At 32.3% G+C, this 21587-nt stretch overlaps 3 protein-coding genes across 3 annotated transcripts; 2 read left to right on the top strand and 1 right to left on the bottom strand.

Moving 5' to 3' along the window:
• Positions 1 to 3925: 3925 nt before the first annotated feature.
• On the top strand, positions 3926 to 6202 carry LOC111893800 (uncharacterized). The gene is made up of 6 exons (XM_023889885.3): positions 3926 to 4361; positions 4727 to 4904; positions 4976 to 5073; positions 5569 to 5665; positions 5781 to 5866; positions 5957 to 6202. The coding sequence occupies exons 1-6, from the start codon at positions 4092 to 4094 to the stop codon at positions 6008 to 6010; spliced, it is 783 nt and encodes a 260-aa protein (XP_023745653.1). The 5' UTR covers positions 3926 to 4091; the 3' UTR covers positions 6011 to 6202.
• Positions 6203 to 10064: 3862 nt separating this feature from the next.
• LOC111893796 (uncharacterized) lies at positions 10065 to 19944 on the bottom strand. The gene is made up of 32 exons (XM_023889880.3): positions 19786 to 19944; positions 19503 to 19588; positions 19047 to 19134; positions 17928 to 18036; positions 17563 to 17661; positions 17322 to 17364; positions 17142 to 17213; positions 16968 to 17063; positions 16206 to 16430; positions 15448 to 15631; positions 15248 to 15359; positions 15070 to 15156; positions 14824 to 14962; positions 14618 to 14714; positions 14487 to 14537; positions 14290 to 14399; positions 13744 to 13848; positions 13598 to 13671; positions 13395 to 13470; positions 13082 to 13312; positions 12812 to 12883; positions 12540 to 12611; positions 12340 to 12404; positions 12158 to 12260; positions 11951 to 12082; positions 11722 to 11865; positions 11524 to 11631; positions 11313 to 11441; positions 11133 to 11246; positions 10865 to 11061; positions 10721 to 10790; positions 10065 to 10524 (listed from the first exon to the last, which is right to left on the bottom strand). Exons 2-32 carry the CDS (start codon positions 19584 to 19586, stop codon positions 10336 to 10338), a joined length of 3477 nt encoding a protein of 1158 aa, XP_023745648.1. The 5' UTR covers positions 19587 to 19588; positions 19786 to 19944; the 3' UTR covers positions 10065 to 10335.
• On the top strand, positions 19867 to 21307 carry LOC111893794 (uncharacterized). Its single transcript, XM_023889877.2, has 3 exons — positions 19867 to 19961; positions 20364 to 20567; positions 20647 to 21307. Exons 1-3 carry the CDS (start codon positions 19867 to 19869, stop codon positions 21305 to 21307), a joined length of 960 nt encoding a protein of 319 aa, XP_023745645.2.
• Positions 21308 to 21587: the final 280 nt, after the last annotated feature.

Genomic DNA, 21587 nt, shown 5'->3' with positions numbered 1-21587 from the left:
TCTGTAGGACTACCTGCAATTTATGTCTATATGATTATCTGTCTGTTGCTTATTTTTTTATAGGTTATATGTCGACATATTGTGTTGGATTGAGGTTGTAATGCTTTGTGTTGTAGCCAACAAACCCACGAGTATTCTATATATGAACTGAGGTCTGGTTGGCATGCCAAATGTCACACCCCCGAACTAGGTCGGCGGAAACGTTCGGGGGCAGATGACTTCATTGTATTGTATTGTCACAATTGAATATGATTGAAAACATAGCAACCAACATCATACATTAAAGATATCAACATACATTGTTTACAAATTGTATTTGTTCAAAATTTAGACAAAAGTAACAATAAATATGATGTTCCAAAAATGTAGTGAATATCCAAAATCCATAGCCCGGATACCTGCTCACTGAGTCCCTGAGAATACAAGTCGTTCTGAAAAGCGTCAACTAAAAAGTTGGTGAGTTCATAAGCATATCTGTATAAAAAGCATTGTAACATATTTGAGTGTAATTATTTGTAAAACTCACGAAAATCTGATATTTCCTGTGAAAAATGGTTTGTAGTCTTGTTCTCAAACTGTGAATAATTGCATGCGTGTCCTTTGTTTTCTTTTGTTTGTAAGTAAAAAGAGTGTGTATTCCCAGAAAATCACATATTCCTGTTTTATGAAAAGTTGTAGTCTTAAAACCCTAAGACTGGAGTGGTAATAGTAAAGTACAAAAGTGAAGCATAGTTTTATATTCTATAAAACCAATGATGTGTATGATTTCGTAAATCCAAAATATTATTGTTAATCCCTATGTGATTCGTTACAACCATGCTTGATACGACTAAAATGTCTGTCATGACGTTCTTCAGGCGTTGGTTTCGGTAAGATAGTTGTCACCCTAGACTGCCCTGGTCTAGCTATAGCGAACAACTCAGGTGTGGGGGTGTCAAACCCGTATAGATCTATACACAATTACCTCTCTCTCCCTCTAGGATACTCTGGTTATAACTACAAGACTTATGGTGTACGCAAGGTAGGTACGGCGAAGGAAAGTCTCACAAGTGCCTTAACAGGTTTACATGAAATTATCCGTCATAAAAATTCTGGTTTGTATACCGTTTTAGTTAAATTATTTATAACGCTTTTTATAAATAATCATTAATGAATTTATCTAGTTGTAATATACGTTGTGTAAATAGTATACTCCTTTAAGTATTCCAACTAGTAAAATATGGAAACATATTACGACCATTTTAAAAATGGTTTTTAGTAAAATACCAAAGTTTTGTAGTTTGTTTAACGCATCAAATTTAATTTAAGAGTTTTGTAACACAAAATATACTATCTTGGTGGGACCCTAGCATGTCATTATTTTTACAAATTAATTATAAAATCTTGAAATTTATCATCTTCCATTATTTGTGTAAGTATAAATGTTAAATTTTCATATGACCAAAAATTAACCATTTTTTAGTGTGACCCATATTTTCACCATTTTGAATGTACAAGCGTAACTACAAAACTTTCTAGCACGAAATGTTATTAACATTTATTTTATGATTTTGAACATATAATAAGAACCTTTTTAGTGGTGAACTTGTTTCATCTTCAACACATAACCATGATAGATGAAACTTTCCAAGGGTTAGATTTACCCTAGCCTCATGAGGCTTAAAAATCTCGAGTTATGGAGTATTAGCATGAAGTATTTAACATTTTAAACACAAGTAATACATAAACACACAAGATCATGCAAACATCCAAAGATTTAAACAAAACTGACTTGTATTCTCCCCAAAAGGATGAAAAACATGAAAATGGTGGGGTATGAAGCTCACCTTGAGGATTTTCGAGATGTAGAAGAAAAAGAAGAAACTTCGAGCCTAGCTTGTGTTCTTGGTGAGGTTCTTGAAATGGTGTTGCCTCTAAGAGTCTAACACACAACAAAAGTGTGTAAATAGGATGATTCTAGTATAACCATGTGAAAAATCTCTTAAGTGTTACAAGAAGCTTACCAAGTTCTTGAGTTGTTTGGAAGGAATCCCTTGGTTGAGGCACTTCACGAATGAGAGAGAGGTGAGAGGATATTATGAGTGAAGTTGGAAGAAATGTGTCTAGTGTGTGTGTTGGTGTGATGATCGGCCGATCATAAAGGAGAGAGGGAAGATATTGACTTTTTGGTGGCCTTGAGATATGTTGGATAATTGTACAAGTGCTTAGATATATGTTGGCTAATTACCTAGTTATTTGATGTACAAAAGTGAGGTAACAACATTTCTTTGCTTGTCTTTTTTTTTTGTTCAAACCCCAACTGAACAAAAGGGCTTCGGTTTCTAAAGGTGACCGAGAACACCCTAGCTCCATTAAGGGTTGCGGTTTTTAGAGAATGTGAATGGCTTTTGGGCTTAGTTTGGGGTCCTAAAAGGGTTTTCGGTCCAGTAGGAGGCCCAAAAGAAAAGTGTTTGATCCAATAGGTGTTTTCGGCTTAATATAGAGTCCAATAGAAGTTTTCGGCCCATTAAGGCCCAATTATGGATTTTCGGCCCAATATAAAGTCCAATAGAAGTTTTCGGCCTATTAAGGCCCAAAGAGAGGTTTTTGGCCCAATAAGACTAAGTGAAGAAGTTATCGGCCCAATAGGGCCAATGAAGAGGTCTTGGTCCAATAAAGGTTTTGGGCCGAGAATTCTTGGGCTAAGGCCCAAAATTGATTGGACTTGGCTTATTGGATCGAGTTTTGGACTTGCATGAGGTTGTTTTGGCTTGAATCACAATATAGGAACGTATGAACTTAAATAGCATTGTAGTTTGAATTTCACTAAATGCAATGTTTCAAGGTTACATAGAGGAAATTGTCTTGTACAATGATCAACATCTTAACCCTAATTTGCTAGTTGTGACACCAAACTCATACTAAGGGCTCGGGGGCATTCCAGATACGAGCTGAGGGTCGATTGGCGTGCCAGACTTGTACTAAGGACCTGAGGGTATTAAAGTTTGATGACTGAGTGGACCCGTTATACATTGGAATTCCAACCTAGGGTATTCCATCCCGAGGATGATTGGACTCGGAGGTTGATTAGGCATGGGGTATTCCAACCTGATGGTTAATTCGACCCGACATGTTGTTATATATATATATATATATATATATATATATATATATACACACACACACACACACATTGGTCACTCTCTAATTCGCATTAATCGACACACACACACATATATATATATATATATATATATATATATATATATATATATATATATATATATATATATATATATATTATATGTCGATTAATGTGAATTAGAGAGTGATCAATGTGTGTGTCTGTGTTATTTGTTTGTGTGTTGGTATTTTGAGGGAACTCACTAAGCTTTGACTTACGATTTTTAGTTGTTGTTTCAAGTACTTTTGATGATCACGGGAATGCGAAGGCATGACCGTACACATCCTCTGTTTATGACTTTATGATTTTAGGATACTCTCGTATGGATAAACAATTTGGAAACAATGATTTTGTAAATATTTTAAGACTGTGTGTTGTTTTTAAAAGTTTTAATTTGTTGTGATTTTTTAGTTGTTACATTTTTTTTCTTCTTCAAGCCCAAAATCGATATATAAAGGACAATTCTAATCTGTTTATTTCATATCATTAAATATAACGTCATGTCATTTGCCAATTAATTTTATACCTAATGAATTTAGTTGTTTCTAATGAGAATTGAATAAAAACATAAGTTTATTGGGTTCTAATGAGATAAAATGTTAAGTTCATTGAGTTTTTTGAATAGGCAAAACATTATTGATATATTTTAAATGATTTTAAAATTATCATTTTCTTTTAAAATTTCGTTGGTGTCATTTTCTTTGATATTTAATTTCACATTTTAACGAAACGGCGACATGGTAGTTAAACTCAATACGACGACGCATCAGTAAGGATGGAACTTTGAGCATGATTTGACATGGTATCCGCTTCTGGCATTGATCATCTTTCCATTCTCTCGATTCTTCTCGAGAAACAAACAGGAGGTCCTAGAAATTCTCGGGTGGAAATTCTCCGGTGACCGGAATTCCGTAGAAAACAGAAGTCTATGTCGGCGACGAACACAAAACAATCTTCATCGATGGTATCTTCATCGCAAATCACCTACTCTAACGCTCCTTCATATTTTCCTTTGCCCTTTCACCTTCAACAACCGATCCCTATGACATTTCCCTCTGCAACCCCACTACCACCACCGCCTGTAGCGCCGCATGTTCAATTCCATGCTCCTCCTCCTCCTGTCAATGTGCCAGTTGTTCCTTCCGTTTATACTACCTCTTCTTCCGTTACAGGCGTGTACCTGCCTCAATACCAACAGGTAAACCATCATCGATCACTCTCTAATTCGCATTAATGTCGATTCTGTTTTGTTATTTCCTTTCAGCGTTAAATTAGAACGTTTCTGTAACCTCTCATAATCTCATCCGTGAGTGTTCTTGATGTTAGATCTCAAATGCTCATTTCAAAAGGATATGTATACGTTTCCACATAGAATTTCTGCTCTTATTGTAGTGGTGATGCTAATTGAAACTAGCAAAATTTTACCTAATTCTCAATAGCAAAACATGGGGTGTGCAACTAATTGTTGAGAAAACCAAAGAGAAGCCAATCTTATTTGTTTTTGTTATATATTCTTCTTCTTGTGTGATTGTAATGAGTGAGGATGTGGTGTTTTCTTATCAGGCACAACAACTGTTTCAAAGAGATGCCCAGACAATTACCCCTGAAGCTTTAAAAAGTGTCAAAGCTGCACTTGCAAACAGTGAAATAGAACACAAAGCAGAAACAAAGAAGAAAGCCATACCTCGAAAAGCAGCAGGTCAAGCTTGGGAGGATCCTACTTTGGCTGAGTGGCCTGAAAGTATGACCACTTTACCCTTTTATCATTAATCAAAAACCATAATTCTTATGAAGCTTATGGTTTTTTTACAGATGATTTTCGTTTATTTTGTGGTGATCTTGGGAATGAGGTGAATGATGATGTTCTTTCAAAAACATTTTCAAGGTTTCCTTCCTTTAACATGGCTAGGGTAAGTCTCTTTATTCAACTTTAAACTCTTTATAATGCTCAAAAATTGTTATTTGGTGTACATGTGTATGAGCCATTTGCATGTCCTCATCTTCAGATGTTCGTTTGAACTTTGAAGTCATGGAGCACTGCCATATCACCTTTAAGTAAGGTAGGGTTTTTCTTACATGGTTTGTCAACAGGTTATCACATTCCACTATTCTTCAGGTGTTGTATTTCATGGAGAGGGCATTCATGTCTTTTTACCATGTGGGTGTGACAAAAAATTGAATTTATGTTTATGTATGTTCTGAAAAGTAGCATCATATCTTTATTTGGATTTTATGATCCAGTTTTTATGCTGATTGAATCATAAAGAACATACTTTACTTGTTTTTTATATATATATACACGTAAAACACACAGACACATGCATCCTAGGGGTATTTTTGATGATGAAATGAGGAGGAGGGCAATCTTGTCTTTTTGAACATAATTTTTTATGAAATGGTTTTAGGTTGTGAGAGATAAACGCACAGGAAAGACAAAGGGATATGGATTTGTGAGTTTTGCTAATCCCACTGATCTTGCAGCTGCTCTTAAAGAAATGAATGGTATGCTCTTTAATCTCTTTTATTTTAATTCCTTTTTTTTTGCATACTTATTATTTTCTGTATTTTGCACCACATTTTTTTTAGCATTTAATTATTAAAAGGGTTTTAATTTTAGGGAAGTATGTTGGAAATCGTCCAATAAAACTGCGTAAGAGCAAATGGAAAGAGAGAACAGATTTCGAGGCCTTAGAAAAGCAAAAGGTAAATTTTCATTCATTTAACAATTAAATAACATGTCTTAACAATTCAGCCATTTTCATTTTATTTTTATTTTTATTTTTTTTTACACAGCAACGGGCACAAAAGAAATCGAAGCTCCCAAAGAAGAGTGTCCTTCATAAGTAACACCGGATTTGCGTATGTGTGAAAGCTTTGAAAGATTATTACAATCTAAAATATTATCATATCAGTGATGTAATAAAAACATGGCAAGATATTTATGGGTCCCACTAATTTTAGTTATTTATATATTTTTAATAGATCGGTATATTTGAGATTAAATTGATATTAATGCATATTGTATATTTATTGATGCTAGATTCTCGTCTTTTTGCAAGCATGTTTGTTTTTTTATTTTATATAAATTAGGGGAAAAAAACTTTTTGTATCTAGTTATAACATTTCTAGCTTTCTATATTATACATGTTAAAACAATTATGAGAATAAAAATTTGAAAAAGCAAAAAGAAATTAATAGCGTCTCCAAATATTTAAAGCCTTTCATTATGAATGAAAAATTAACTTCTTTCAAACTTTGAAGGCAAAATTGTGGATGTTTAGTATCTTGTTATGTTAGAACTTGTAATTTTGGATTTCGGTTTATGGGATTGAATAAATCTTTCTAGAACTATTCTTGATGATGGAGTGGTGAAGGGATAAAAGTTGTAGTTTTTGTTTTATTGGTATCAATTTGATTAGTCTTAGTCATAGGCATGTCAAATATAGTATAATGTGTTATGTATGCAAGCTTATCAATGATACAACCTGGGAGAAGACATTAGTTGTCATTGGGTACGATATCTAAAGATGAATACAATAAATCCCTTAGATGATGTCCATCCATGGCCACACATCAAATCCATTCTGATGTTGCTCTAGCGGCATTGGGATCAAATCGTAAGTTACATTGTATCCTGCCTTCGGAAACCTACTTCATATATTTTACCGATTAACTAAAAGTAAAGAACAAAAGAAAAACAAAAATTAAGATTAATGTTCTTTGTAAGAATTTATGTCATTACTACCTGAACTCAAGTGGAAGCAAATGGTTAGGAAAAGAAAAGCAATCTTCTTCTTTAGCAGAATTATCTTCATGGATTAACAAATTTCTCATAGAATATTGACTTTCCATGCTTGATTTGTTTGGCTTTTTCTAACTCTTTGTGTTTATGATGTCTTACAACTAATACAAGAAGTTATTTTTATATTAAATACACCGACCATTTCATCTTCTCCATTTAATGTGTTCATCAGAGGGTAGAAAGAAATTTTGTTTCATAAAAAATGATGACCTTCTAGATGGGCTGGAATTCAAAAAATCAACGTGTGTAGTCATTCAACAAAGAGCATTATAGTCGATAAGCATTTCTTGAAAGTTGTTATTTTAGGGTTTCTTTTTCTTCTCAATCTTCTTTTATTCATTTACCATCTGATTTGTTATTCATGTTGTGTTTTATTAATTTGATAATTTAAATCATTAGAAAGTATTTTATTTGATAACCCTACCTTCTAAAACATCGGTAATATTACAGCATAAAAAATAAAAAAAAAAATAGAAACCGTTGACAAAGAATTTATTTCTATTTTTGGTTAACCACATGTGTCCGCCTTTTTTCTCCATGAATGTCCACATAAAACTTCTTATATAATCTATATAAAAAAGGATAATGACTTAAAAGGGTAATATATTTTTTGATTTGTATACATTTGGTCACTAAGTTTTTTCGTTCATATTTACCCCTTCAACTTGTTAAATTATACACATTCAGTCCTTATGACCGGCTACTCCAGGTTAGCCGGTAAAAATGACTTAATAGGTAATATATTTTTCACTTTATACTCATTTAGTCCTTAATTTGTATAGATTTAGTCCTAAATCTTTTTTTGTTTCAAAATAAGTCGTTTTTGTTTTTGTACTAATTCAGTACTTATGAATTATTTCTTTAGGTTTTTCTCATGATATCTTACTTGAGACAATCATTAATGAGGTGTTTTGGGCTTTTGATGCTTATGTACATCGCGATCTCCACTACTTGGTTGCTTAGGTCATGTGTTCTGATCATAATTTCTTCATACGATCTCGAATTTTAATGATATTTATATTCATGTGTTCGTATTTTAGTCTACTACGAATTTAGTTTAGATTACTCTCGTTACAATGTAATATATTTTTACTTACGGTCTTTATATGCATATGTTTCATGAATGCAAACATATGCATATAAAGACCGTAAGCAAAAATATATTAAATTGTAACGAGAGTAATCTTAACGAAAGTCGTAGTAGACTTAAAAACAAACACATGGATATAAATATCATTAAAATCTGATATCATATGAAGAAGTTACGACATTCAGAACACAAAACTTAAGCCAAATCACAAGACCTACGCAACCAAGCAGTCAAGACCGCGATGGACATAAGCATCAATAGCCCAAAACACCCCATCAGTGATTGTCCTACATAAGATATCGTAAGAAAAACTAAATAAATCATTCATAAGTACTGAATGAGTATAAAAACAAAAATGACTTCTTTTGAAACAAAAAAATATTAAGAACTAAATGTGTATAAAAATATTAAGAACTAAATGTGCACAAAAATATTAAGGACTAAATGTGTACAAAATGAGAAATATATTACCTTATTAAGTCATTTTTCTCGTCTAAACTAGAGTAATCGGTCATAAGGACCAAATGTGTACAGTTTAATAAGTTGAAAGGGTAAATATGAACGAAAAAAAATAAAAAATAAAAAACTCAGTGACCAAATATGTATAAATCAAAAACCCATATAAAAAATTCCAAAACCAAAGATGTCAATGGACACCCTTAATAACAATGTAGTCTCGCCGCTGCATTGATATCTTTTTAAAAAATTTAATAATTTTTTTTGACCTAACATAAATGGTCTGAAACTTTTAACTATAATGTTGGTCTTTGATTTGTTTGATAATTTTGTATATTCATTATGTATTACTGAGTATGAATTTTTCATAATTTTATATGACATTGTTTCAAATAATGAGTAATATACCTATATCAAAAAGCCAATGGGAAACAGTCTTATGATGGATTGTTTGGTCATTTTCATTGAGATGAATATGTTTTAAAAAATCTTGGCGATGATATTATAGCTTTGCTCGTTTTTTCAACAAGTGAAGAGTATGTCGATTCACTCGTAAAAGCAACTTTATGAAAATAATATTTTGAATTTTTACTATATTTTATCTCATATCAAAATTCATAGTTTTGCTACTGCGGTTGTGTATGAAAAATAGTTACATATAATTTTTATTTATTATAATTTTTTAAAATTAATCAACCCGTCTCATAACCCATATGAGAGGTTAATTATGGAATATTATAAAATATTTTAAATGTATTAGAGTTTGAACACCAAAACTCCTATATGGAATTTCTTACTTTCAACAACTATGTTCTCATTGTACGTGCTTTTTATTGTTATTTTTAGAGTAAATTACACAAATGGTCCCTATGGTTTAGTGTAATTTACATGTTTGGTTCCTAATTTATTTTTTTTTAACTCAAAAGGTCCCTATTATTTGTTTTTGTAATGCGTTTAGTCCCCATCTTACGTAAAAAAACTATTTTGTCCTTATTTTTTAATTTATTTAAATAAACAAACCCCCTCACCTTACCTTACCTACCCCACCATTTTTTCTATATTTAAATAATAGTCTTTTTAGGTAAGATAGAGACCAAATGCATAACAAAAACAAACAGTAGGACCAAACACGTAACAAAAACAAAAAAAAATGTTACCCCAAACCATAGGTACCATTCATGTAATTTACTGGTATTTTTAACCATCCGTATAATTAGCTAATTCATATAAACATATTTTACAATCAAATCATCTTAATAGACTCTAGACGTAGGCACACATGAAGCACGTTAGATTAATAATTCAAAAATCATAACATTGATATATATACATGTCTTGCTCTATATATGAAGATCAAAAGTTAAATAATATGCAAATGATAACCCCCGAACTCAAAAAAAACATAAACAAACATATTAATGCCATTAGATTAAAATGATTAATTCCATTATTGCATACCAAATTTGTCTATGTTCTCCGATTAAATCTTTTAATTTCTTTTGTCTAATACTTAAATGCTTCAAGATCTACCTGAATTTGTCATGAACCTAAAGTTAGAGTCCAATACTCTTCCTTTTTTGACATTTCAATGAAAATACACCCAAATATCAAACAAATAAATCCACTATTTTCTAGTAGAGACTAGAAAAAACACTGTACAAACAAAACAAATAAAAAAAACAACAAACAATCTTGTGTATGAATATGACTAATCGGATCGGCTACACGTTCGTCTAATCATCACGAGTATCCCAACAGAATACATTGTTCCGGAAGAACTTGTCAGCCGCCGTTGAAAAGTTTAAGGTTGTTTATATTATATAATCAAATTACCCGCAAAAACCCACGAACATCAATAAGGAAACGGTTTAGATTCTTCCGGAACTTTCTCATGTTTGAGCGGTCGGCCGATGGAGACAGATCGTCCGAGGTTGTTAGCGAGTGCAATGCACTCGCCATCCTTGTTTTGAATATTGGATTCGGTTGCCTTTCAATCAATTCGTTACATAATCTCTGAAGTAATCAGAAAAAAACAAAAGGGCAAAATCGTCATTTCCATGAATTTAACACCTGGACTGTTGTTGACTTGGACTACTCAGGGAGTAACCTTAAGAAACAGTCAAATGAAAAGAGATTCTATTTTGGACCATATAGAAAAGTTTTGATATAGCACAGGGATGAAAAGTGTAATTTACAGAAATATATATACCTGGTAAAGATCATGGTCACAGAGAATTAATGGAAAAAGAGCATCAGCTGCTGCTCCTACAAGATCCGTGCTACAACCAAACCACAGGAGGAAATTAAGATTATATTTATAATTTTTTAAGTAGGAAAAGTTTTTTCTTGTTACCTGTAATCCTCAAAGAGGATTAGTTGAAGTAGAGAACGTAAAAATTTACTAAGAATGCCATCCTGAAAATTTCCATCATTGTCCTTATAGGTTGTGGCATGTGGACCTAAACCATCTCTACCAACACCTCTCTCTTTGTAGTGGTAGACTGCAAGGGCTCTCAGAGATCTCAAGCACATCCCAACAACTTCTTCATCCTATAACAAAATCAATTTTGATTTTTTTTTATTCTTTTTGCCAGAGTTTCCATGAGAAATTATTTACTTACCTGTTGATGGAGGCCATAAATAAGGGTTCCTGAAATATGACTGAAGGCTTCATGGTTCAATTTGGGAATCATTTCGGGATAAACTTCCAACATATGTGACAGCAGGGCAAAATGCTATACTCCAAAAGAAGACATTAGATTTTGAAATAAAAAATTAAAAAGAAAAAATTGAAAGCTTACATCATAACAAAGCTTAGGATACTTGAGCAATTCTGTTGTAATCAAAGGGCTAACAATGTGAACACCAACATATATAACTTGAGAAATGCTTGTCTGTTGTTCCTCATTGGCAGCAGATGAAAAATCAACCTGAAATTTTGAATATTATTTTAATCTTATCAACCAGAAGTTAGGATTGACAAAAAGGCAATGTCTAATTCTAATAACATACCATATCCTTTGTGCATAGTTTTTGAAGCAGTTGTAGTAAAGCACGTAAATCCCTGTATTTTTCAGCATTTGCTTCATTTAATAAACTGCTTGAAACGCTTACGGATATCTGGAAAGATTAGAAGCAATTCAAAGTTAAAGAGAAGAAAAAAAAATCATGAGATTCATTCATATTCCTACAAGATAACAAATTTGATACCTTGCCAATGTTGTGAGAAGAGTAAAGCTGAAGAAGATGCATACAAAAGTCAATAACCACTGCAGTCTCATGAGGTTCCAAGTAGATGATTTGCCCCTCCACCCAATCAACAACAAGCTTAAGCAACAGATACACAACTGCAGACTAGAAAAAAAAAAAATCATAAAATCAGCATATGGAAATAAGATAGACTCAATAATGAATTTGATAATATGGGTAATAGTAATACCTCATCCTTGTAAACCTCAATAAATTTAAGAATTGATTGCATCACTGAAAATCCCATCTCATAAAGTGCCTTTTGTGTACGTGGTTCTGAAGCACTTGAAGCTCCTCGAAGTCGCTCCAATAAGCAAGTCACCTATGAAAAAATTCATGATTTTGTTTTAAATAGTTTTTGAATTTTTATTAAAGATTGATTTTTTTTTTCTCTTACAGCGAGAATAACATCTGGCTGCTGAGAAATAGTCTTGATATCTTTCTTGCCAGATATATCACTAAGATAAGCTGTCATATGATTTGTGAGATCCCTTATGTACCTTTCATAAATTACAACCAAATATTAGAAGATAATATTTTTAAAAAAATAATAATAACAACAAAATGAAAATATCTTACTGATTTGCTTCCACTGAGCTTTTTATTCCAGAAGCTGAAAGAACAAGGGTCTGAGCCAGGGAACGCTGCAATTATATAGGTAAAATGATACAAGGGTCAAGGAGTTGAGTAAGAATTATAACACCTCTTAACTTTTCCATATACATAGATTGTTGTGAGAAATTTTAAAAAAAAAATGGAAAAGGATTATGAAACTGTACCTGGTGAGTGGCATTTAGTGAGAATATGACTCTATCATTGGCAAAGCAATGAGATAAATCACGCCATGCTTCCTGCATTAAAAGCAAAATATTAATATTCATTAACCATTTTCACAAGTCAATATGTTATGTATATTAGTTTACATAGGGTGTTATCTACTATGCCAAGAATTCGGATATTCAAATTATTATAAGGTTAAAGAGTTATTATGATGACACAGACTACTGATGAAAAATTAGACTAGAGATGTTACCAAAGAGAAAACACTAACCAATGTGACAAGGTGTGCACAGATATTTTTCCGGCGAACAAGTCCACCAAGCAACTGATTACATGTGAGAGCCTGTAACACACACATATGAAATAAATATATGAATACATTTATACATATATAGATAAAAATTGCATAATGTAGATATTTATGTAATTATGTGTATGTGTGGATGTATAGTATAGAAATTGATATCATGTGGTTGAATATAAGGGAAACTTGCATTAAAGAGTAAGAGCATACTGAAGAATATGTATAGGTATAGGATACCTGTAAATCAGTTTCTCCAGGATATGAAATGAGTGTTGTAAGTGATATTCGCACAATAATGTTGAGTAAGGGTTTTCCCTGAGTATGTTCAGCAGAAAAACTAAGCAATGCTTCTCTGGAACGTTGCATCAGAAGCAGTGTAACTTCATCAATGGAGTTTCTATAACTTTGCATTTCTCCAGTTGTCATCAAATATGTAGAAGACCATCGTGAAAGGAACCATATAATTGCCTATACAATCAAGTCAAAATAAAGATTGTAGCAAAAAATAATAATAATAAGAAAGATTAGTAGTTTTTTTTTCAAGTAGTACCTCCATAAGCCTAGGGCTAAAGAAAGCTGCTCTTATGTTTGGATCTAAACTCTGCTCAGCAAACTTTATGATAGACCTGAAAAACATAACAAATTTATGCAAGAGAAATGAGAAGGAAGTTGTTATAAATACTTCTATTACAAATTTACAATCACATACTGCATGTGATACAAAAAGGAAAGGAAAGTGTGATGCTTAGTTACCATGAAAGTACAACTACTGGATGTTTGTCTGTTTCTACGTACTCTGGAAAACGTGTTTCTATAGCCATTGGTATCTGAAAGAAGTAAATTATATAATTAAAGAAATGTCTTTTAGAAGATAAAATGAACTACTAACAGAATCATACCAAGGGTGTTTCTCCTTCTCCTTCATCTGCCAATACATGACCAGTTATCAACAAAAGTGAATACAGCTCCTCCATTGTTGTAGTTGGATCATTTATTCCACTTCCCTGTGAAGGTGCAAAGATTGTCATGGAAAAACAGTATAACCAGATAGGATTTATGGTTATTAAAAGAAATAAGACAGATGAACAGACAAAATAAGAGATGAAACCTTTTTTCAAAATTTCCAATAGTTGACATGCTATACACCACCTATTCTTCTTTCTAATAGTTGACATAATATCTTGTTAGATAATATTTTTGTAGTATAGGGTTACTTTAGTTCTTCTTGTTTCCTATTTAGGTAATAGTGTGTATATAAACTGAGGCTTTAAACTCTCTATTGATGACTCTATCACATATCTTAACTTCCAATTGGTGTCTGTGAAACGAAATTCGATCATTTGTAGGTGACAAAATTGCAAAAAAGAAAATTCATGGTGCTATTATGCTCATTATTTCTGGATATACATGATTGAATAACAGGAAACCTATTAAGTTATGTATACCTGATGAAGCCTTGCAAATCGCTCAGAAAAAAGTTGAGTAAGAAAAGGGATTGTAACATCAATAGCAGCTCGTGCAATAAGGGCATAAGAGCTCAATCTCTCATCCATGGCTACAAAAAGAAGACATGATACAGATAATGCCTCAAAGAGAACCATAAAATAAGTCAAAATATAAGACAAGTTGAGATATAGGTTACCAACTACAGAGGGTTGAAAGTAGTCTTCTTTCTCTTCACTGGCTGATGCAGCTGTGTATAATTCACAAAAAAAACAAAATTAGAAGATTTTTTAAAAGAAAGTAATGCAGACTTGCAGAATCCAAACATACCCTTTAGTTCTGATTCTACAATTAGGGCAAAAAGATTGGCAGCAGCATTTATTCCTTCAGGTGGAAGCAATGATTTCACTCCAGAATTGTTTGTATCCTGTAAAACATTGGAAAAAGATTTAAACAAAGCAATCCATACATTACTATATTAAAGGAAACATGTAACTTATACATGAATACTCTTATAAAACTATTTAAATAATTACTGTTAGAAGTGTTGTCCATGTGTCTAGTAAGATATCACGTGCAACCCAACTCCATGGCTCATCTTCTAAATCTTTGGTCATAAGGTCTTTAACAACTTCACACATTAAGCCAGACAACAGACTGAGTGTGCCAAAAGGCCTGAACATCAAACAGATCAAAAACAAAATAAATGAATACATATATGATATATATATATATATATATATATATACACATTTAAAACATGAAGTCAATGATTTATCTACCTTATTTGTTTCAAGAGGTTGTCAAAACTAACAGGATTGGTAACAGCAGCTATGGATAACAGTCCACGACAACCATCAAGCAATTCACTGAATAAAAAGTAAAAACAAAACATCAATGAGGGTATATAAGTAATTAAGTATATTCGACATGTTTAAGTCTCTAAGATAGACTTACTACCTTTCACTTCTTCCACATTCGATTGCTTTTGCAATAACATCAGGAGGATGAATCCATAGAATGATTCCAGATACCAGTTGCAGAAGATGCTTCCCTTGTGTAACACCAGCATCTATGATCGAAGAAAATACGAAAAAGATATATAGATAAAAGGCAACAGGGAGAAAGATTTGACATGGTTTGAAAGAAGAAATGATTACCAGATGGAAATACAGTTCCTGTAAGAGAGCAAAGCTGTACTATGAGCTTTCGAGCAGAAACAGCAAGAGGACAATCAATCCAGTAAGCTTTACTTGAGAATTTCTCTCTGAGGACACTATACAACCCCAAAAGCCACCCTGTGTGACCACTTGTCACCAATATATCACGCCATGAAATGCCAGGCTTCAAGAAATGTATAAAAATTAGTTATACTCATGGTAATATGTCAGCTGAATGATGCAACAAACATGCTAAATATGACTATGGTTTTTGAAAGTTCAATGCTTTTTATGTGGATCTTGAAAGCTCATCGACTGAAATAGGTGTTACACAAAAGTACACCTATGTTTTGGTTCGACTAATTCATTGATAAATAGGACTGTTTGCTTTTTCAGAATATGTGAAATGAGAGTATAGTATGTGCTTCTTATTCCTTTTTGTCACTTACTACTATTTCCATACTTAATGACTATGGAAAGTACAGCTATACACACACAACTATATTAAGAAAATGTTTTAAAATGAGCCCTTTTCAAAATGGATTTCAATTAATATAAACATTTAACTTTGTTAATGATATTGTTGAAATATAATTTCATAAAAACATATGATCATGAAGAACTGTCATTTGAAACTTCAGCAACTAAACTGGTGATAGAACAAACATAAGGTGATTTGTTATGCAATTAAGTCTTGTCTAAAATGCACATGTTGCTTTCAAATGTAAGACAACCAAAATAAATAAATAAAGTATTACCTGGACTAGCGTATAAGTGGAGTTACTATCTTCTTTAGCAACAAAGGAATAAACATCTATGCTGTTTTTTGCAACTCTACCACTGCTACTAAAGTCCCAATTAAGGACTTGAAGCATGAAACGAAGTGCAGTTGTACAAACTCTTGCTTCTGAGACAGAAGCATCAGAATTTGTAATTTCAGTAGTAACACTTTGTGCAGCCCCCAATGCCCAACAATAAAAATTCTGCGGAATAAACAGAGAAAAAGAAGAAGAAGAAGAAGAAGAAATGAGAAAGTGAGTATCACAAAGATAAATTTTCTTGAGTTCAATCATGTACAATTTGAATTTAAGTTTCTTCTGTTATTTATACACTTGTATGAAGTAGGTGGGATATATAATCATTTTAGTGAAATGCCATGCAGTCCACTGCTTTATATAAGCAGAAAACCTCATTCAAAAAAAAAAATCTAAGGGGTGTTTCTTTTTTACTTAATGGGCTTAATGGGTTAAGCACTTAATCTGGACAGAATGATTTAATGGGTCAAGCAAAAAAATTTGGCTTAATGTATTAACACAAAATCCATTACCTATTTGCCCTTTTTCTTTTTTCCTCTCGCCTTAAAATTGAAGAATATAGTGACATTTGTTTTTCGAAATGTAAGGGTAAAATGGTCATTTAGTCTCATTCAGATGGTTCATTCATTCTAGAAAAGATACAGACCTTAAGAATAAGTCGTTATAGGAAATGGTTTAATGATGATGAGAAACAAAATGACAAACCTTAAGATAATCATGGTCTAGAGATTTTCGGCATTGCTCATGGAACTCCCTAGGAAGGCTCATAGCAGTAGAAGTAGATGGAGAAAATTCAGACACCTGCAAAATTATTTTTTTAGCATGAGAATTTTGTATAAAAGAAAATTGGTGTACTCAATAACATTATGCAACATATACCAGTGACTCAAGGAAATTGAGTCCAATGAACTGCACTTCTAGTCCATGGTTTCCAGCAATAGCCATATTTATCTGAAGCCAACAAATTATAATTAGTTTCAGCCACTAAAAAAATGAAGTTTCCATCTATGAATTACAAATTATAATAATTAGTTTTAACAAGTTACTTGAGAAACTTACCTCATAGAAAAATCCATCCTTTTCTGCAGCAGTAAGTTCCAGCCTACACTAGGGCCAGACAATCTGAAGCAGTTAGCAAGATTTTTTATTTATTTTAATGGATTAAAAGTTAAGTTACAGAAAAAAAAAAAAAAAAAAAAAAAAAAAAAAAAAAAAAAAAAAACTCATAATATAAAAATATGTGAAGCAAGAAGACACAAAAAGATTATACCAAGTGATTGAATTTTTATATGAAACTTACCAGCCCCTTTTCATCAGTTGAGCTGCAACGGATGAAATTTTTGTTAGAACATAGCCCTCTGGTGAGCTTGCATGTTTCATTACATAGGACAAACAAAAACTGCAAAAAGTATAACATCAATTACCAAGTAACACATGGCTAAATAGTTCACATATTCACTATATCATTATGCCTACATACAGTAAGTCTTTCTTATCATTCTAAGTACTACCACGGTAACACATGACTTTGTTAGAAAAGAAATAAAGATCAAAGTGCAAAGAACTAATAAAGTAACATGTAACTATTAACACTAATGGTGACATTCTAAAGATAAGTCTCACTGATATTGAATACAGATAATCACTATCAAGTTGTAAAAATACCTAATTAAGCTTTTTTTTTCTTCGGATGAAAGAAATGACCATTCTCGTATAGCTGCATCTCGAATTGCTGTGGCTGCTTGGAATCTTGCATTTGCCATTTGAGAATTTTCTGGTCATAGTAAAGAGATCACTAACATTTCAAATGTTGATATCACAACAAAAATAATATTTCTTTTCCAACCTGTAACATTTGACATATTTTTTACAAACAAAAAAACATTGATCACAAAAATGAGATGCTTAGATCTAAGTGTGTTTAAGTACAGACATCATTTCTTGAAGGTGGGCTGTTGAAACAATTAAGGATCTACCTAGATCATCAAGAGTCAATCAATTGGTTAAAGGGTTGAATGCAAAAAATAGCAATCTACATCCATTTTTTCTTATTGTAGCATCTTACTTTCATTTATTGTACAGTATTATTTTTTCTTAATAAGGCATTGTACTTTTAAAAATCTACCCATTATAGCTGATGTGGTCTAATAAACAGTCAAAAGGATAACTCCAAAATGAAAGAAAATGTCTGAAAATCAACATGCCATTTGGAGCAACTTAAGAAAGATTAGCAATACAAAATGAAAGGCACATAAGAAAGTTGTTGCATGATCCACTCTATCTTTGATGAATGCATGATGAAGAAGATGAAAAAAGTATACGATTTGCTGCCTAAGTGGCATCATGGTTATATTTATATGAATGATTGTCCTATGTGGTATCACACGGTCGCAGACATAGATGTAGATGTAGGAAGCTGATTAGATACAAGGCTTGAATTTCATGAACTTTATTTACACGTAAGAATTTTTAGAAAGTAAAGAATCACCAAAAGAAAGAAATATTCCAAACTGTGAGTAATTTGACATGATCTAATAGACCAACATAAAGATAGCAATAAGAGTTATACTCTTCATGACATATATATGATTTAGGTTAAGTATATATCCGTTTATGATGCATAGGTATGATATATAGTACTCTGCAAAGATATGTTGTTTGATATGAATGCCCATTTGCCTTTGCTCTACTCATAGTAAGATGTAAAGTTTTAAAAATAAATACCACATTATAAACCTTATATCTAAGCATAGTATGAGGTGACTCTCTTGAGTCTTGACTTACCAATAATAAACTGGCATGCCTGGTATGGTCGAGCAGACTGGCATAGAGACAATATAGTGGCCTCAGCAGCCGTTGGATTTACATTTATCTGCATATTTTAAACAAATGAAAGGGCATTAATATTCTCAGTACAGGGATGTTTACAAATTGCAGAGAGGGGAAACTGAGAGAGAAAAAGTTTACATCTAGCAATGCTACCACCAACAATGCATCTTTTCCTTTTTTTTCAGGGGAGATGATGCAATTATTAGGAGAGAAAATGTGAATTACATCTTACTTGTTTTCTACTTGCAGGAATGTAGTTATAGATTGACAAATTTACATTGATGCTTAGTAGTTTATCAATCATGATCATAAAACCCACACTTAATGATTCACCTCTTACCAAATGCTCTGATAATTCGCAACCGATTGGGGTAACAAATCAAGTTTCAATCAACAGTAAAAGAAGAAGACCTGAATAGAGCTGCACGCAATTTCGATTGTTTGCATAGTGGCTCGAAGCTGACCTAATTCGCCGTTAACATACCCTCCATTCATCTCTGTTCAAGATTAAAATTAAACTCACATAAGTATATACACATACAAACAAACAGACATCTATAAGCACACAGATGAAAGTTATTTGGCAGAATTGTCCAAGTGAATACAAGAATTGTAGCGGAAATGCAGTTCACTGATTGAGTAGAAGAAAATCGTATTATAACTGAGCAAAAACAAAGAGTACAACAGAACATACCGATCGCGATTATGATTGGATCAAATGGCAGAAGTTCGACAGCTACGAACGAATGGAGATTAGACTCCAACCAGAAACCGTATGAAGGGATTAAGAGAGCGCCGGGGTTTTGCAATTTACCGAGAAGAGGGGAAAAAGATGGTTCAGTTTTGGCACTTGACAGAAACTATGAGAGTGTATATATTCTCTCATAAACACCCCCTACATTTTAATAAGTGACCAATTAAGTCCTCTATATGTTTTAGAACTAATCAAGGACAATTTAGTAATTTAATTGTTCATTGTTAGTTAGTTTGTTAGTTGGTTAGTCTATATCAGTTAAGTAGTTGAAGTTCTTATTTCTTCTTTTATATATATATATATATATATATATATATATATATATATATATATATATATATATATATATATATTTATATATATATATATATATATATATATATATTGTATTTGTATCTTTCTTTGACAATCAATGAATACAGATCATTACAATCTCTTTCTTTCTCTATTTCATTCATGATAACATGGTATCAGAGCATGAGTGATTCATTCTTTTGTTCTTGATTTTTTTTGTTCAGATTTGCTCTCTGTTTTTCGTATTTTTCATCTTCAATGGTTGAACCAGGATTCAATTCAGCTATTGATCATTCAAGTCCCTATGAATTCATAGGTTCAACTGATCATCCGAATTTTTTGCTTATTAACACTCCATTTGATGGAAATGGATTCAATTCATGGAAGCGATCTGTAATCATCTCTCTATCAGCGAAGAACAAGTTGGGGTTCGTTGATGGAACCATTTCGAAGCCTCTCACTACTTCAACCAATTATCCAAATTGGTACAGATTCTATGGTGATTAGTTGGCTTCTTAATTCGTTGTCGAAGAACATCACTGAAAGTGTTTTGTTCTTACAAATTGCCTCTGAAATTTGGAATGAGCTAAATCAACGATATGAGCAGTCCAATGGAGCTCTTCTTTATCAAATTCAACAACAAATCTTCTCTATATCTCAAGGATCTGAAAAAATTTCATCGTATTTTACTAAATTGACAAAAGTCTGGGATGAACTGCGACTTGTTCAAAATTTTCCTCCATGCTCATGTGAATCTGCTGTTGCTATTCATAAATTCCTTGAAGAACAATGCCTAATTCAACTTTTGATGGGTTTAAATGATAGCTACAAGATTCATCGTGGACAGATTTTAATGATGAAACCTCTCCCTAATGTTTCAACTGCATATTCTTTAATCATTCAAAAAGAACAGCAAAGAGGTATCACCAATAATTCTCAGATTCATCTTGAATCCATAGTTATGCATGTTTCATTAGATGTTCAACATAACAAGAAACAACTAGTTTGTAATCACTGTAAGAAGAATGGTCATACGAAGTCTCAGTGTTACAGATTAATTGGATTTCCTTCTAATTTGAAGTTCACAAAGGCAAAGAAGGAAGAATCTAAATCCATGGCTCAAAATGTTACTGTCAAGCCTGATATTGGAATCATTGAAGATCAATAAATCATCTTCTTCATTTGCTTAATGCTAGCAAAATCGTTTCCTCTTCTACAAGTCAAGTGAATAATTCAGTGAAAATTGATGTTATGGAGAAAGAAGGTAAGAAGTTTTCCTTTAAAACATTTTGCATCAAATGTTTACAAATCATCCAGTATGTTACAATCTCATTTGTCATGGATTGTTGATACTGGTGCAACTGATCATATGTGTTCTAATAAAGAACTCTTTTCTACATTTCACAAATTACATCAGCCTCACATGATTGGACTGCCTGATGGACATG

The sequence above is a fragment of the Lactuca sativa genome, chromosome 2, assembly GCF_002870075.4.
Source record: "Lactuca sativa cultivar Salinas chromosome 2, Lsat_Salinas_v11, whole genome shotgun sequence".
NCBI classification, from domain to species: domain Eukaryota; kingdom Viridiplantae; phylum Streptophyta; class Magnoliopsida; order Asterales; family Asteraceae; genus Lactuca; species Lactuca sativa.
This window is presented reverse-complemented; position numbering and strand designations above follow the sequence as displayed.